At 43.8% G+C, this 13,069-nt stretch overlaps 1 protein-coding gene across 2 annotated transcripts in view; it reads left to right on the top strand.

The window, feature by feature from the left end:
- Positions 1 to 12,635, top strand: part of LOC139047652 (L-asparaginase) — a 100,850-nt gene extending 88,215 nt beyond the window's left edge. For both annotated transcript variants that reach the window (XM_070521518.1, XM_070521517.1), the window contains one exon: positions 3,952 to 12,635. In XM_070521518.1, the coding sequence (XP_070377619.1) occupies positions 3,952 to 4,125 (174 nt within the window). In that variant the 3' untranslated portion in view covers positions 4,126 to 12,635. The remainder of the gene's footprint in view (positions 1 to 3,951) is intronic.
- The last annotated feature ends 434 nt before the right edge of the window (positions 12,636 to 13,069 follow it).

Genomic DNA, 13,069 nt, shown 5'->3' with positions numbered 1-13,069 from the left:
TTCACCGACGACCGTATCGAGTTTCTGCGTTGGAATGCTGAGTAATTCAAAGTGAAGTGAACAAAATGCTAGAGAAAAACATCATTGAGCCTTCTTCAAGTCTCTGGGCGTCACCTGTGGTGTTGGTTAAGAAGAAGGACGGAACATGGCGCTTCTGTGTAGACTACCGTCATCTGAACAATATTACTAAGAAGGATGTCTACCCGCTCCCATGTATAGACGATGCGCTTGACTGCCTCCACGGTTCCAGCTATTTCTCTTCTATTGATCTGCGTTCTGGATACTGGCTGCTTGCTGTTGACGATATGGACAGAGAAAAAACCGTGTTCATCACACCTGATGGCCTATATCAATTTAAAGTAATGCCTTTTGGATTATGCAACACCCCTGCCACCTTTGAGCGCATGATGGACTCCTTGCTCCAAGGTTTCAAATGGTCCACATGCCTCTGCTACCTCGACGACGTCATCGTCTTCGCCAACGTTCGACACTCACCTTGATTACAGCGTCTAACAACTATACTTGATGTATTTCGCAAGGCGACGCTGCAACTTAACTCATCCAAATGTCGTTTTTCCCACAGTCAACTTACTGTTCTGGGCCATCTCGTTGACGCTTCCGGAGTACAGCCTGATCCCAACAAAACTCGCGCTGTCCGAGATTTTCCGGTTCCGAAGACAGCTGCAGACGTCCGAAGTTTTGTAGAACTATGCTCGCACTTTCGTCGTTTTGTTCCAGATTTTGCGACAATTGCTAGACCACTCACTAATCTTTTGAAGAAAGGCGTACAATTCATGTGGGGCACTTCAGAAGCTGCCGCCTTCTCTCATCTCGTCACTCTTCTAACCTCACCACCCATTCTCGCCCACTTCGACCCTGATGCCCCTACAGAATCGCGTACAGACGCCAGCGGTCATGGCGTAGGTGCTGTCTTAGCCCAGCGTCAGCGTGGCCAGGATCACGTTATTGCTTATGCGAGCCGCCTCCTAGCACCATCGGAGCGCAACTATTTCATTACGGAACGAGAGTGCCTTGCTGTTGTCTGGGCGGTTGCAAAGTTCCGTCCTTACCTTTACGGTCAACCTTTTTCCATAGTCACTGACCATCACGCTCTCTGCTGGCTCTCATCGCTAAAGGATCCTACAGGCCGGCTTGGTCGATGGACTTTGAGGCTACAAGAATTTTCATATTCCGTGGTTTACTAGTCTAGCCGCCTGCACCAAGACGCTGACAGCTTGCCGCGTTACCCTGTTGACGACTCCGACTCCACGGCTATTGCCAGTGCTGCTTGCGTATTCTCTGTATCACAGCTGCTTCATTTTGCCGACGAGCAACGTCGTGACGCCTACATTAGAGCACTCATCGACCGTTTTGAACACTCTCCGGCCGATGCCACTTCACGCCTCTTCATCCTCCGCGACGGTACTCTGTACCATCGTAACCTTCATCCGGATGGCTCTGAGTTCCTACTTGTCATACCTAAACACATCCGCTCAACCGTTCTAGAAGAGCTTCACGAAGCACCAACGGCAGGACACCTCGGCGTATCTCGAACCTATGACTGTGTACATCGCCGTTTTTTCTGGGCGGGCCTTGCCCGTTTCGTACGACGTTACGTCGCCGCTTGTGAACTTTTCCAACGACGTAAGAAGCCTTCCCAGCTCCCCTCTGGTTACCTGCTGCCGTTCGACATCCCTGCTGAGCCCTTCCATCGCGTTGGCTTAGACCTTCTCGGCCCATCTCCGGAATCTACATCAGGAAACAAGTGGGTTGCAGGCGTGGCTGACTACGCGACCTGTTACGCCGTAACCCGTGCTCTTCCGACCAGTTGCACAACTGACGTTGCGGACTTCCTTCTACATGATATCATTTTGATGCATGGTGCTCCGCGTCATTTGCTAACAGACCGTGGCCGTACGTTTTTGGCGAAAGTCATTGACAACATCATGCGGGCCTGCTCCATTCAGCATAAATTTACTACCTCTTACCACCCTCAAACGAACGGCCTCACTGAGCGTTTGAACCGCACCCTTACAGCCATGCTATCCAAATATGTTTCAGATGACCACTGTGACTGGGACCTGGCTCTGCCCTACATTACCTTTGCATACAACTCTTCTCGTCTCGAAACTGCCGGCTTTTCCTCGTTTTACCTCTTGTATGGCCGCGAACCGACGCTACTACTAGACACCATGCTTCCGTCCACCACAGCTTCAACTAGCGCTTATGCCCATGATGCAGTCGCCCGTGCTGACCATGCTCATCAACTTGCGCGCGTTCATCTACAAGTCTCTCAAGACAAACAGAAGCGAAGCTATGATCTCTGTCACCGTGATGTCCATTTTGAGAAAATGTTCCAAAAGCCAGGGGAACTCATGCTTCAAAGTGTTGTTTTCACTGGCTCGTTAAGTAAAGCCAGTGAAAACAACACTTTGAAGATGTCCATTTTGCGCCCGGCACCCTCGTGTTGCTTTGGTCACCATCGTGTAAAGTTGGCCTTTGTGAGGTACTGCTTTCCTGTTATACCGACCCATATCGCGTGCTCCGCCAAGTGACCGATGTCACCTATGAAATAGTTCTAGCCATGCCCACTACGGTGTGACACCCAGTGACATTGTCCACGTCACCCGACTCAAGCCCTACAACTCTCCACGTGCCTTGGATATTTAACAGCACCGTGACGGCGCTTTTGCTGCCGGGAGTAGTATTACGATATTATTGGTAGATACCTGAGAGACGAGCCACCGCGAGAACGACGACGAAGTGGGTCTGTGCCCTTTGCGCGAGAAAATGTCGGCCTGGCGCTCTGGCTCCGGTCCAGTGTAAATAGCTTGTAAATAGCCTCTTCTGTGTGTGTTTTTCTACATGTAACAATATCTTCACATTGACAGTGCAAAGCGAAGCCAGCCTTGCTTTTGCGTTCGCTCTGCCTTCGAGGCTTAGTGTCGCCCGCAGTGGTACAATGCTATCATAGAAAGTGTCGGCAATAGGGAGCGAATGCTTCATCTGCCTCTCACTTCAACATGTCTCCGAAACTTGAGATTATGCAACCTCTAGTACTAAACGTACGGGAAGTGTACATATTCTTGGATTGTAGTGCGAAATGACACAGACAGAGACTAGAAGCAGACAGGATGAGTACATGATGTCACAGCATCTCAGCACGGCCACTCTTTGCACATGTGGCAGATTACTGCTAAAATAGGGCGCAAAGGCTGTGTATGTGCTCAGTCACTCCGACAGCTGTGGGCAGCCACAGCCATGCTAAAGAAGGAGAAGCACGCCAACCTGCCCCTTCCTCCCCTCCTCACTTTGCGTGCACTGCAGTTCGTTTCCTTCTCTCCATTTTCCCTTGCTCGTGTGGGAAGACAGCACTTGTCAAACCATCATCCTTCTTGGAAAATCCCGACAGGCTTTCGCTTGCACTCAAAGCATACAGTGTATGGGGCTTGATAGGATCTTATCGTACTTGGGCTTTATACGGAACATGACGCTGCCCCGCTTTGGCGATTGTGCTTGGTCATGTGGCACACGATTTGAGAGGTGCGTTCTGAAGCAGCTGTTTGTAATCCAACCACTTCATCATCTGTGTTCGCAGAACTTTCCATTGGTATCTCGGTTTTACTTCGTAGCGGCAGTGAAAATTCGTTACATTGAAATTGTGCATAAACACACTTCGTTATATTGAGGTTCTGTGGACAAGAAATGATAAGAAGTTAAATACTTGGTCATATCGAGAATATTTTGAAGTTTGTTATATCGAGGTTTAACTGTATGTATTGTACGGTTTTCTCAGATCATACAATCTTGCTTAACAAGCCGAAGGGCTATCGCACTTTGCTCATTGAGCAACAAAAGTTGGTAGGCACAGCTATGTGATCTGTCTGCCCTGTAATGCATGACACCCAATTTTTTTTGCAATGACTTCTTTTTTTTTCTTTTCTTCTGAAGGCTTGTGAAGCTGGGCAGGAAGCAGTTGTCAGGTTCTTGCTGGAACACAAGATTCGCCCCGAGACAAAGGACATCTACAACCACTCCCCTGAAGAAGTCGCTCGAGTTCTTGGCCACGTGAAGCTGGTTCATCTCTTTGAGAGCATCGTGCTGACAACAAATGGGACCCACTAGATGGATTTCCTTGTTAGAGCCAATCCCTGGTGACACTTCACCCACGACCATCTATTGTACGATCCTGGTGCTTTACTTACTTCAGCATGCACTTACTTCAGCGTGCAGTGTACAGGGTTTTATGTTAGACTAGCTTCCAAAGCTTACATCCAGGAAACACATGAGGCAATCCCACGTTAAGCTATAGTTTAGTAGCCTCTCTCCTGTAGCCAGTGCAAATATTTGTGCTCTTGGATCTGCACTTGCACTGTATGCATAGTATTTTACAAAGCTATGTGGTACTTTGTGGTTCTACCAAGGCTTCCAGTACTAGAGTGAATTTATGGCTTCGTAAGTGAGCACGCTGTTAATATTGTTAAGGTTTTATGAATGTACATGAAATGTTGGAGTGACTGTTCTGTACTCAGATTTGCTTGATTCAGTGGCAATGTGTTGATGATGCAAAAGTGATGTGGAGTTGACTGCTCCAGCTGGCATGCTCTATGTGCCAGGGTGCTTTGATGCACGAGTGTATGACTGTGTTGCGTGTTCTATCAACTGCCTCAGTGATTGTGTGATATACTGTAGTTCACAAGTATTAAGCATGCATTACGTCCTTGTACAAATTATCCAATACAGCCTCTAACACTGATCACACACTTAAAGATAAAGCTTCCATGTGATCTCAATGCCTCGCTTTGCATCAAACCACTATTGAAGGTTTACTTTATCTTTATTTGGATGGAAGATGTCTTGGGCTATCATCATTTGGGTACAGCAGGAAAGAATAAATGTATACTAGCAGTGAAGTGTTATGAAAGCACCAGCTTAACTGCAGGGGAGTTTGGTCAACACACCGTCTAATGAACACACTAAATGTGTATTGCCAGATACATGTGTATCTGTTTTTTTGTTGTTTTTTTTTTCATCATAAGAACCCATCTGGAAGCATGCCAGTGAGGCATTCATTGTTCTGGATGAAGGGAGAGAGATTCTTACAAAGAGGAAAAGCACAGTGACTGTCTCATTTATGGTAGACATAATTTGATTACATTACCGATTGTAGTAAGTACTGATTTTGCAATTTCACAGTGGTGCTTTGACATATTTCGTATTTGGTTGTTCTGCAATATTGTAATCTTCATTGTTGTGCAGTCCCAACCGAAAAAGATTAGCACAAGTGACTGGTGGCCGAAGTGACAAAATTGTAACACGCGGCGCTGTTGCTCCCGAGCGTACCTGTAACGAGAGTGCCAGGGACCTTCCGTTCTTCAAAGCAGGGTTGGCCAACAGGAGCCGACTCATCTAATAGCCCACATTTTGAAAGCTATCAGTTGCCTCATTTTTCGGCCGAGCCATGCACCGATGATACTGCACGAGGCTAAAAAACGAGGCATGCTATTGCGTGCCTCATTTTTCCTCCACCAAGCCATGCACCAAGAAGGCTCTGCACGTGAGCCCATTTATTTATTCTTCATGCACGGTCATTATCAGCGATGGTAGTTTCTTTACCACAGCCTTGTGCAGTATCGTCGATGCATGGCTTGGCGTTAAAATGAGGCATGTGATGGCTCTCAAAATGCGGGCTATTAGATGAGTCGGTTTCTGCCGGCTACACCTGCTTTGGAAAATGGAATATGCTTGGCACTCTCGCTATTGCCGCGCTCGGGAACAACAGCGCCGCGCATCACGATTTTGCTGCTCCGGCCACCAGTCACTTGTGCTAATATTTTCCCACTGGGACTGTACCTAAGTGCTAAGTAGTCCATATACTATTGGCTGCGAGATAGAGCAAAGTGGCCACGAGGCGGGCACTGGCTGAACCACGGATGGTGTGGATTACACCACCGTCTGCTACACTCTATGTGTTTACATGTATGCACAGGGCATGCATATTTTCAAGACCATTTCTTTCGTCGTTGTAGCAGGCCATAAAAGCCAGTCTTCATTTTTTTACAATGTACGGAAGCATTTAGCCTTGCGTCATTGCGCTGTAGTGAGATAAGTGACTGCCCATATTGGGTGCTCAATGTGTGACTGTCACAACCTCCTTTCATAACGTTTGTGCTAATTTTATTGTTGCTTTGTGTTTCGTATAAACCACAGAATGCAGTTTACTTCGTTTAAAGAACTCAAGTGGTTGCAGCGATACATGAATGCCGGGCCTTAGCGACTTGTCACGATGTGTTAATCGCTCTGGCATGAACGAGGTGGCGTGGATATCACTCTGCAGTAAACAACAAAAAAATTTCGTTAGCAAGCACTCATTATCACGTCATACAGTTTATATAACTGCATCATGACAGTTGGGATAATTGCATTATTTTCACTTGTTACGTGGTGGCCTGAGGTGTTCTTTTAATGGGCGGTTCTGATGCCATGAGGGCAAGTTTATTTTGTCTCGCAAATAAATCATGGGCCTTTGTTTTTTGACTCTCTGCTAGAAGAGGGCTAAAGTTGGCTAATAATGAGGATCATGTGTGAGAGCAGTTTCTAGATGCTGAGTTGAAACGCACTTAATATAATTTTCTTTATTTTTTTCAGTGAAGTTGTTAGCTGGACAGGAAAAATTGGCACTTATTAGCTGAAATAAAACAAGAACTTAATGATTTATCCTCTCAAATAATTACAACCTTTGTACATAACCTGTGCAAGGACAGCTCTATTCTGAAGTTGTGTATTTTCGGTGCTATGCGCTAAAATTTTCGTGTGAAGCAACCTGACAGTTCTGCTGACGTGCTGTTACTCACAGTGGCCTAGTTTGTTTAATTAAACTCATTAACCGATTGTCTTTTGCAGCATGTTTGCTACATTAGCTTCATTGTACAGCGATACCAAATTTTTATAACCAGTTCAAGATTAGCAGAGAATGCCGTAATAATTAAGTTGCCCAACAATTTTAGCAGAGTAGATGGAATGCCAGCAAAACGCACACAAAGCAGGTGCCAAATGCACAGGTTTCTTGGCTGAGTGCCAGTGCTCCGTTGAATGGCAGTTTCCACTTCTTTCAATTCGGTGCATTTCGTGCAAAAATGCAGCATTGGAGGGCAGTCTACAATCAGTTCATTGCAGTGAGCGTGCTTCGTTATTTCAAAATCGGGCCATACCATTCACAGCAAAGCACCGCCATGTGCATTTCAATGCATGCCACCAACTGCCTATCCACGCTAACACAGCGATGGTGCTGCCACCTGTAGCTTGATCTCGCAGCAAATGTATGCCAGTTCCTTAATAACCCTTTGCTGACGAATTGTTTTTTTATGTCTATGTGTGCCTGTCTTTCCTTCATCTTTTTGTTTAGCACTGCTTTTCCTCATTAATGATCAATTCAGATGGATCAGCACAGATTGCACTTAAGGTCAGAAACTCATGTTTCAAAGGCACATGAAAGAGAAAAATGAATTCACCTGTATTGGCAACTTCTGCTGTGCCAAAGAAGACCCCTTCGTCACCATGAGAAGAAGTTGGAAAAGAAACAAACGAAAGATGAGTTGCGTCTTGAAACGAGCTCGCCTTGATGTCACAGGTTTTGATGTTGTCTGCTTGGGATTAGTTAACTTAATTGATAAAGGCCAACTGCATAGCATTCTGAAGGAGCCACAGGCTACACAAGTTTAAGACCTTTTACCAAGCCACAATGGCCCAAATATGAAAAAAAGTAAAGTGACGTTTCACTTCGCAAGTGCAGGTTATGCACAAGTGTATGGGTGCCATTTCTATAGCAATTATTTATTTATTTATTTACAAGATACTGCCAGCTTTAGTCTTAGGCCTTGAGCAGGAGTAGACAGTGCGATATACAGATGGACAAAAAAATTAACAGCAAAAATCATTACAAGAATTCATTGCATTGCAACAGACATATTCCCCCATCTGCACAAGCCGTACAGAGCATTCAAACAACAACAAAAAAAAAGCATTGCAAAATTTCAATATATTTTAGAATACGGATATTCGCTGAACCGCAAAAGCTGTACAGAGCATATTGATAATGGCATCACATACTGAACGACATCACACATGATCGGTAGGTTGAGCAGAAAAAAATCTACAAATAGTAATGACAAGCAAGCGAAAATAGCACTTGCGTATATTGTAAATCAAAAAGGAAAAAGAAAAATGATATTTATACATACGTACATATACATATAACATCAAGTCTAAACTTGATGAAAAAGAAGTATATGGGCACTCCAGGCACATTTCTTCCATCCACATTGCTGCGATGTTCCGTATAAAGTGCAATGGCAATAACATCGTTCCTGCACACTGTGTGTGCAAGTGAAGGTGCGTGATGGTGAGCCAACGATGGCGGGCCAATCTGACATGTGCAAGGGAGGAAAGCGGGAAGGAAGCATTCTGTCATTCGTCATGTGATAGGCTCCTCAGGGAGCGGAGGGGGCCCAGCGTTGTATGCCGGCAGCAACGTGGTGGGACTCAAATTTAAAAAATGTTTTTCTCAATGAAAACACAAATGACTTCTATTAAAATTTCCATGGCGAAAGGTGTTACTTCTTTCAATGACATCCGCTCTATTGCTTATTTTTTATGGACCACCTTAGTGTGTTACTAACATCTAAACATAGGCCAAAATAGCAATTTTGCCAAATTCAGGCTTTCATTTTGGAGCCTGTGAGCAACACATAGGCGAAAATAAAATTTTAGAAGATAGTAAGCTTTAGAGACAGTTCTATAAACGTAATTTCAGGCTTCCTCCTCTGATTTTTTTTAAATTTTGCAAGAATGCTAGAATTTGCACATTTTCACCTCAGTGCTAGGAGTAAAAAACATGGTTATTTTGTGAAACTATTTTATAATGAAAGAACAAAGTTCAGACATGCACAACCTCAAATTTTGATGTAATGCACATAACGGTCGATTTTTGGTGAATTTGTTTTTTGTACTGCTTTTTGTACCTGGTTTTCCATAATTTTGTGAAATTCAAATGGCGCTCACAGGGACAAAAATTGTTTTCCGTTCAAAATATTTTGGGAAAATACTGTTCCAAGTAATGCTTATATACGTGTAATTTTCTCGTAATTATTTAGAGAAATGATTTTTCTCGATCACCACGGTTGGTACAGTTGGCGTGAAATGACCCAGGAAAGACTTAGTAGAGCACCCACCAAGATATTCTCTCTTTCTTTTTTAATATACTGCAGGCCCTTCACGGCCCGTGCAGGAGTGGTACAGAAATGCAATGAAAAAAAAATCATGATGACAAGTCAATACACTGAATGCAGTTAATAAAAGAGTCGATGTTATTGCAACACACAATATCATTAGTTAACTTTTTCCACTGGGAAATGGCCGACAGAAAACGGGAATGCTTGTGAACATTAACACGACTTGGGGGAATATGGATTGCTTTCGAATGATTTAGTCTGGTTGAGCGTATTGGAGGATCTTGCAGGTAATGAGAACGTGCTATCTGGAAATTACCATGGTATAATTGATAGATGAATTTTAGTCGTGAAATTGCTCTTCTCTGCGAGAGGGATTTTAGGTTTGCCTTTGCTAGCAGACCTGAGATACTGGACTGCCTTTTGTAGTCTGAATATGCAAACCTAATTGCTAATTTGTGTATGCGTTCTATTTTATTTATAAGGCATTTTTGATGAGGGCTCCAGATTAGATCAGCGTATTCTAGGCATGGTCTTATTAGTGTTTTGTACGCATTTAGTTTGAGGTGTGGTTGTGCTGCGCGCAGTTTTTTTTTTTTTTTTAAAGGATACTTTTGCCGATGGCTTTTTGACACATGGTCAAAATATGAGGCTCCCAGTTAAGGTTAGGCGTGAGTTTAATGCCTAGGTATTTTACCTGGTCGCTTTTGCTGATTGTTGACCTTCCGATCGAATATGTAAAGTTAAGTGGGAGTTTCTTATTTGTGAAAGACATGTCATGTGTTTTTGATGTGTTCAGTTTCATGCCCCAAATGTTGCACCAAGAGTAAATTGTTTGCAGTAATTTATGAAGTTCTATCTTGTCTTCTTGGTTGTGTACGACTGTGTACACGACACAGTCGTCATTCTCAAAATAAAAGGAAAGCAGAATGCAGTAATAATGAAACATAGGGCACTTTGAGGCCACAATACCTATGACATGGTGCAGGGAATCTAGAAAGAAGTCATGGTGCCAGCACTGACATTTGCAAATGCCATTCTGTGCCTAAAATTATATACATTGTTGGGGTGGCAAGTTAACCGAAGATTGGTGGGCTGGTCGGCTTTTGTAGTCCACGGGAAAGCCTCGGATGAGGCAGTGCAAGGGGAGGCCTCACTTGAAGTCTGGGAAGCGCAGAGCAAGATTACTTCTGAAGAAAGACTCAGGAACATGGATCAAAATAAATGGGTGGCTAAAATGGACAAGTACCTATACCTAAAAAGCGTGGTCACAGAATGGAGGAAGAAGTAAAAAAAGTTGGCAACCAAGTACTGGGTAAATGAAAGTATAGACAGACAACCAGGAGTAATCAAAAATAAATTGACAGAAACAAACAGTGAATTGGATGCAAAGAATGGAAACGAAAAAGACCATAGACATTTACAAGAATGAGGAAAAAGAAATTACGAGGGAAAATCCACGATAACATGAAAAGTAGTGCCTTGCCTTTTGAGGCTCGAGCTGGTTGCCTAAAGACAAAAACATACAGGAGCAAACATTCGTAATAAGATGAGGCATGTGTATGCTGCAGCAAAAATCTGGAGACCACTAAAATGCAAGGGGATTCACCCAGCGAGACCAGTATGTGACGTACAACTTCCAGAAGCGCATGGATTTAAAGTAGGTGGAAGTACCAACCGGTCAGCAGATGAGATAAGCAAATGATGTTTAGAGTATTCGTGGAAAAAAGAAATCAGGGAAGGGGCTGACACGACTAGATACATTACAGGCATAGGCAGTGGTACAAGGTAGATAGAGAAGATTAAAGAGATGTATACAAGAATGCTAGGAGGAAGGGCATTGATACCATACCTTAGTAACTCAAGCAGTCGCGGTGACGATTTGTTCCTGTCCCTTTTCAAAGGGGATGCCAATAAATCATCATTATCATCTCAGTGCGCATCTGGTGCGCAATTCACTTCACCTCCAGGCGCCTTCCTCTTCCGGTGCTCGCTTCCTTCACTGCTTCAAACATTGCATCGCCAATTTCACTGGTGAGCCATGTGTGCTTGCAGGTAAAAATGGTGTGAAATCTGTGACGTCAACACAGATGTACTGGCACCAAGGTTACGGTGCGAAATTTAGACCTTCAATTTCTTATAATCGACCTGTTATGAAAAAAATAACGAGTTTTAAAAGAATAGTTTCGAAACCGGTTGAGTATTTCTCTTTAGTGTCCCTTTAAGCCTGTGCTATTGGTTGTACTACATGTTATTTTCTTACTAGGCCATTGGTTTGGTTGACTATTCGCACTTTAAGTTTACAGCCCAAATGGTGTGCAGTCAGCGCAGACTGCTAGTCATGTTTTAGGCTTAATGTTGCTTAGCTACATCTCCAAAGTTCTGCAAAGAAAGCACAAGTATCATCTACAGAGCTCTGGAGATGGGAGGCCTACGAGTGAGCTTTGATCAGGCATTTCTTGGGCTGTCATCTTCCAGCGAGTTGTGCCTCAATTTGTCATTCCTCAAGGTTGGGTACTCTCCTGCCTTGAGGCACTATACCGGAATCAGGCGGGCAAATTTGGTGACACTCTGAACGAACATCACTTTCACGGCATGCTGCTAGACAAAAAAGTGCCATTAGAAATTGATGGCAGTGTCAGTCGGTAAATGATCCAGTGCATTACATACTCATTTTAGCCAGTATGTGCAAAATAACATTAACACGGTCAATTTTGACGAGCAAAGACCACACAATGTTACATTGAATATACAAGCAACATGCTGTGTGTATGATGAAGAAATTGCGGTCACAGAAAAGGTCCTGTCGCCGCTTGGTACGTAGAGACAATCTGCGTAGAGACAATCTGCGTAGAGACAATCTGTGTCTGTGTTATTTTCACCTTGACTTGGTCAGTGACCGCAATTTCTTCACTATCATATTACCTGACCAGACGAGCTTTCATCGAACTCTTGAGTATATATGCTGTGTGTATGTAAGTTTTGACAGTGGCGAAGGGGCGCCTAAAAACGGCACTGATTTCATTGGCAGAGAAAGAATGGTTAAATTCATAAGCGAGAAGATTAAAATTTTAATCTGCTGATTACTATTTTATTTATGTTTGAAGCACTGCCATTGAGGCTACACACTTTGACGCAGTGAAGCGAGTTCGACCATCGCACTTGTAGGCAGGTGCGTTCTGCAGCAAATGTCACCAAACCTCTCCGTGCGACAGCCTGCGAACAAGACTAGCAGTGAAGTGTACTAAAGTGACGTAGAATGTGCCTGTATCACACGCTAATACTAGATGTTAAGCATTCAGAAATGCAGCAAACCCTTCTATTATATATCCTAAGTGCAAATTATTGTTTTGGACTGTCAAAAGTCTGACTTATCTGATGTTCAATAAAATATGTTTCGGAGCAAGACTGCGCGTCGTAGATATCCACACTTGGTCAAGCTTGAGCAGATGTGCTCAAACAGACACAGACAAAAGTAGCCAGGATCAAGTGGAGGCATTTAACTCCTTCTTTTCCTCGCTTTTTACCATCAATGATGGTATTTTGCCTACCATCAATGATTATGCGGACGGACTTCCTATTCAGAATATCAAGATTACAGAAGAGGGCGTTTTCAATCTGTTACTTCAAGTTAACATAAAGAAAAGTCCCGGTCCTGACAAAATCCCCAAAGAATTCCTTTATAGATATGCCGAATGGACATCCAAGTTTTTAACACTAATATTTCAATCATCCATTTCAAGTGGCTTGTTTCCCACTGCCTGGAAGCGCGCAAAAATGGTGCCCATACATAAAGGTGGCCCAACCTCTTGCACTAGCAACTACCGACCGATATTGCTCAC

This window comes from Dermacentor albipictus, chromosome 7, assembly GCF_038994185.2.
Source record: "Dermacentor albipictus isolate Rhodes 1998 colony chromosome 7, USDA_Dalb.pri_finalv2, whole genome shotgun sequence".
In the NCBI taxonomy this organism is placed as follows: domain Eukaryota; kingdom Metazoa; phylum Arthropoda; class Arachnida; order Ixodida; family Ixodidae; genus Dermacentor; species Dermacentor albipictus.
Note: the sequence above shows the minus strand (reverse complement) of the source record. Positions and strands in the feature narration are given on the sequence as shown.